General features: G+C 49.3%; 1 protein-coding gene across 1 annotated transcript; it reads left to right on the top strand.

Moving 5' to 3' along the window:
• Positions 1–725: 725 nt before the first annotated feature.
• STEHIDRAFT_116833 (uncharacterized protein) lies at positions 726–4,607 on the top strand (the record flags this gene model as incomplete). Its single annotated transcript, XM_007311810.1, has 12 exons — positions 726–1,457; positions 1,526–1,785; positions 1,843–1,892; positions 1,917–1,936; positions 1,995–2,148; positions 2,305–2,541; positions 2,625–2,759; positions 2,826–3,050; positions 3,117–3,411; positions 3,465–3,523; positions 3,670–3,850; positions 3,920–4,607. Coding segments are annotated over 12 exons (3,036 nt in total), but the record flags the coding sequence as incomplete, so codon positions are not given.
• Between the last annotated feature and the right edge of the window lie 422 nt (positions 4,608–5,029).

Here is a 5,029-nt window from a genome sequence, read left to right as displayed (position 1 = left end):
TGATCGCTCTGTGGCCCATAGGCCAGCACCGCGGTAAGCACTCATTGGCCCGTGTCATGCACGACGACGAGCTGGTCGTTCATATCTGTTCGCCTTTCCATCAACCAGAGAGGTTGAATGATTGCTACTTGTGATTGTCGACTCCTCGTGCCAGAAGGAATGATATGTTTCTCAGAGCGTTGATTGGCAGGTGGTGTGAACCGATAACTTAGGTGGATTGTAGGTACCTACTATCCTGTGCTCTCGATTTTCTGGTGGCAGAGTGTTGGAAGAATGTACAGGGAGGAGTCACATGCAGAATTTTTTGAGTAGAAGAGCTCGAGCGGGGTGGTCTCATGTGTCTAACATTCTCTCAACCAGAGAGACGCCGGAGACACTACCTCATGAATTATATGTTTGCGGATATTCTCCTGCGCACTGGCAGATTGAGAATGTATTACATGTTGACTAAATATATACTAGATCTAGTCTGTCCAAAAGTAGCGAGGCGATGCTACCTAACGGTGCATCATAAGCCATGCATCGTCCTGATTAGGTCCAATATGGTCCATTAGGTCCCAGCGTCTGTCAAAATGCCTGGTAAGTTTTGAGCGACTTTTGCGACAAAGGCATCAGCGAAGAAACCATCAATCGGTATCGAGATCAGGTGCGTTATATTTAATGAGAAATGTTTCATTTAGGCGATACTCAATACTGCTTGGCCTTCCTCAATCCCAATTACTTAGGTCTATGATTCAGCAGATCCCCAATTTCGCGCCCTCATCGAACGCTATCGCCACACCACATTTTCTGCTGCCAATGCCTTGAACTGGATCGACGAAGACCAATTCTTAGCTTGGCTCTTGAAACAGCACCAGTCTGATCGTCGGACTAGCCGTTCCTTGTCCTTGACGCCCTCTGCTTCTGGTGCTTCTGGTGTTTCCTCGCGTTGTTCGACTCCCTCGACACCCAAATCCAGCACAGCTGCTACACCTTCCTCATCTCTCTCACGTCTTGCTTCATCCTCGGCTCGTCTGCTCCTTACACCTCTGCCATCTGTACTGTCCTCTCTTGCAGAAGCTGATGAGGCAGAGGATTCTGACAATCCTCGTCCTAGCACGGATCCTGAAGAGAAGGTCGATGCCAAGCCCAATGTCAATCACAAGAGGAGTCGTGGCTCTGACGTCTCAGTCATCGAACTCTCAGACTCGGACTCGGAGTCTACGCCAACAGCAAAGCAGAAGGCTCATCAGTCGTCTTCTCGCAAAGGGAAAAAGAAGGCTAGGACTGACGGGCGTGTTCAGATCACCGCCCTGACTAGTTGCTCGAAGCTTGTTCGCTTGACCACGCCTCCATCATGCTGGACTGTTCCGGATCCTAGTTTGCCTGAGGGCGACTTTGCTTTCTTTCTTGACTTGACGGATCATCCCTTCCCGTGGCCCGAAGGAACTTCAATGGCATCGATAATCAAAGGCGAGGTACGTCCGACCTTATTCAGTCTCTTCAGACAACTAGCGGACTAACTACTCGCCAACCTTCATCACAGGACCAAGATGCTTGGGGAGGTGGAACAGCCGGATCTGACAACAAGCTGACAAAAGTCTTCTTTGGAGAGGACGATGCAGAGGGTACGATGTGTCGACGTGCTGAGCATCATTGCCAAGGCGTCCGACACTGCAACCAACTCGACATGTCCTTGCTTAACGACTGTCAGCGTTACATTCCTGACCCTGCGGAGCGTAAACGACTCGTGGACGCAGAACGGGCTCTCGATGGTGCCACATCGAATGAGGCCCTCGCTTTCAGGTACGTGAGATCCTCACTCCAGCGGATGTATTTGAAGTTAACGACATCATCTTGCAGTTGGTATCAAAAGGCTCTTGAGAGGCCCTGTTCATATGTCAATGATGCGGGTCAGCCTTGTGACGGTGTTACAGTACTTCGCATCTTGCCTGAGGTAAGTTTCTCGTCGATTGGCTTTCTCCAAAGATACAGTGATTGATGTTTGTTTATAGCGAAGTCTTGATGGGAAGAAACACTTCTGCGGGTGTGAGCATGTTCGGAAGGGGGATCCCCACGCTCGCTCTCACCGATTCATTGCGATCCCAGCCTCTATTGATGAGAAGGTCATCATCGACCTATTCAAGAACCGGGGGCGCCTTTCATCCGGTGCGTCCACAAGCCAGGTCACTCCAGCGGGGTCCTGCGCTCTCGTTCTCAAACCAAGCAATACCAAGAAGCATTGCCGTGAGTACTGTTGTCTTGCTAGCGTAATGCGCAGCTCCATTCAGCATCGTTAATACTTTTTTCTTGTTGGCTTGATAGATATTCCCCATATCGACGGGGATGGAGCGGTTGTTCAAGGCAAGATTATCTCACGTAAGTGTCCGACGAAGCTCATCATCTGGTACTCCGGGCGGCGGGCCATCGTTCTACTCAAGAGAGCGCACAACCATCCGATGCCGTTGGATACGAAGATTACCGTTGAGGCAAAGCAGCTCTATCGAGAGGCTACAGTGATGGTAGGGCATGGCGGATCGACTATGCAGAAGGTTGATGCGGGTACGGAGGATGTCATTATCATAGATTGAATATGTTTCTGATTCGTTTCATAATACCACAATTTTTTGTTTCCGACCTTGCAGCTCCGAGTACTCGTCAGACCTTTGGAGGAGTCACGCCTGCCCAGAAGTACCCTGCTCTAGCGAACAGTCGCCACAAACGGACTATTATTCACAATCTTCGCAAGGAGAATCAACCCGTCGGATCAGAGATGGCCGGTATGTGATTGCAGACTTAATCTCGTTGTCAACTGTCTCTCAGACTCACACCTATTTCACTTTAAGGTGTTATGGCTCGTCAGGTCGAGCAGCAACAGCTACCTCACGAACAGCAGTATGTCTTCTCCATATACACTGGCAATGGTCTCAACATCATCGTCACTATGCTCCCCGGGCTCGCAATGTATTATCACGAAGCGAAAGCGTCCTTCCATGATAATACATACAAGCGTACACGGGGACAGTGGAAGGAGTGGGAGGTCGTTGTGTGGGTCCAACGACTGAACATGCGTACGTAGGCTGTTTCTTCTCTGTCTTTACGTCGAGAAATATTTCTGACCTGCTCTTAATACTTAGGTCTTACTATCGCTCGTGTTTACTGTGAACACGAAACCCGGCAAGCATTTCGACAAATGTGGCTTAGCCTTTGGGATGCCATCGAGCAAGCGACTCTACAGCCAGTAAGGTTCAAGTTCATGCACGGGTCTGGTCTTCTCGCAATTGTGGTGGATGGAGATAGGGCACAAGTTGATGGCTGTGGTGATGCGCTGCTTGTTCGAAATGCATCATGCCCCACCAGCTCCATAACTGTGCGCGATCCCCAGATGATTGTGCAGTGGGTTGTGAAGACATGTTCCGTTCATCTTGACAGGTTTGTCTCCTCCAAGTATTTCATCTCCACATCGACGCTGACAAACTTACCAGGAACTTTACCTCGCTTGCGGCACACTGTGATAGAGAGATAATGAAACGTGTGCGTGGATGTAAGTTTATCGAGACGGAGTCTGAGGCTTCCGAATTCTGGAAGTTCTGTCTTTCCTCGTCCAACAAGGCATTGCGAGGTGACATGTTTTCGTTTCTTCGGTATACTTCGAGCTTTGAGCACTAATTGATAACTCGCGTTCAACAGATTGGGCGCAAGATAAACAATCAAAACCGTGGTTTCTTCCGTGCATCAACAAATTCTTCACGAAGATGAACGAAGAAGATTGGCTCGCTACACCATGTGATACTAACATTAATGAAAGCTCTCACCCGCACACGAACGCTCACACGGGTATTGGGTTGTCTATACTATCATCTATTGACTCGTGCGTTCATTACTATAGCCCAGCTTCCTTTTGTATCGCTGACTCATGTCGTGTTCTGACTTATCTTAGGGCATATGTTCTCGATAGAGCGATGGAAGAGAAGGTTACCCTTGCCGAACAGAGTGGGATTCTCCCTAATCATCTAAATACTGCCTACCACCGTCTTCACAACAACCAGCTTCGAAAGGATCGCCGGGCGAAAGCAGCTGCTGCTAGACGAGAGGCCGAGAATGAAGTTGAAAGTATTGATGACTCCATTCGAGACGCAGCTGCTCACCTGAAGGATCTTCGAGAGCAGAAGAAGGCCGTCCAACAGCAGACCGGTGTCAAAGCCCCACGAAAGGTTACAGCCAGAACGAAAGACTCTTTTCTTGACCCGACGAATTCCGAAGCCATGCAAGTTGCAGATACTTCAGCAAATATCTCGGTAACTAAAGAAATTTCGTCTCAATCCGCGGATGCGCCTCACAAGACATCGACCGTAGTTCCCGAAAGGCCCACTCAATCCTCTCATGCCTCTGCTGGACCCGTAGCATCTTCTTCTGGTCAAGTAACACACCACCCGTATCCTTATGCTTATGCTCCCTATCCCTCAGCACCTAATTATCACCCTTACGCCTACAATTCACCATATTATACACCATACAGCTACTATATTCCCGCTCCTGTTTACTCGGCCACCCCTCCCCAACCGCCACACTCTTCAACTTCGTATTCGGGTCACGCTACATCTACTTCTTCCACCCAGGAGAGCTGAGACTGTTTGAGGGTGAAGCAGTAGCCTTCATGCTGTACTTCTGCTCACCCTTTTGTTGTGTAGCAATTTTTAATCCATGTTCACGAGTTCTGTTGTAAAAGCACAAATGTTTTGCGCCACTCGCGTTAGCCCACCTGTGGGCTTTGGGCCACGGTGGCACCCCCTTAAGTCTCGCACCTCTGAAACCTCAGCCGTACGGAAGACGGCGTAGAAAACAACAAGAAAGATAACATGACCGGTGCCTGACAGAATATGAAGACACAATGGTGCTGGTTCCCGATCGCAAGACACGAGAATATGAGGATAGTAGAAGTCCGGGGGATCTCGGAACTCCGTTCCGGACTTCTACTACTACTATTTTCGTCAGGACTCACAACCACCATCGCGAACGAGTCCTGACGAAAATAGTAGTAGTAGAAGTC

Source organism: Stereum hirsutum (assembly GCF_000264905.1).
Source record: "Stereum hirsutum FP-91666 SS1 unplaced genomic scaffold STEHIscaffold_58, whole genome shotgun sequence".
NCBI classification, from domain to species: Eukaryota; Fungi; Basidiomycota; class Agaricomycetes; order Russulales; family Stereaceae; genus Stereum; species Stereum hirsutum.
Note: the sequence above shows the minus strand (reverse complement) of the source record. Positions and strands in the feature narration are given on the sequence as shown.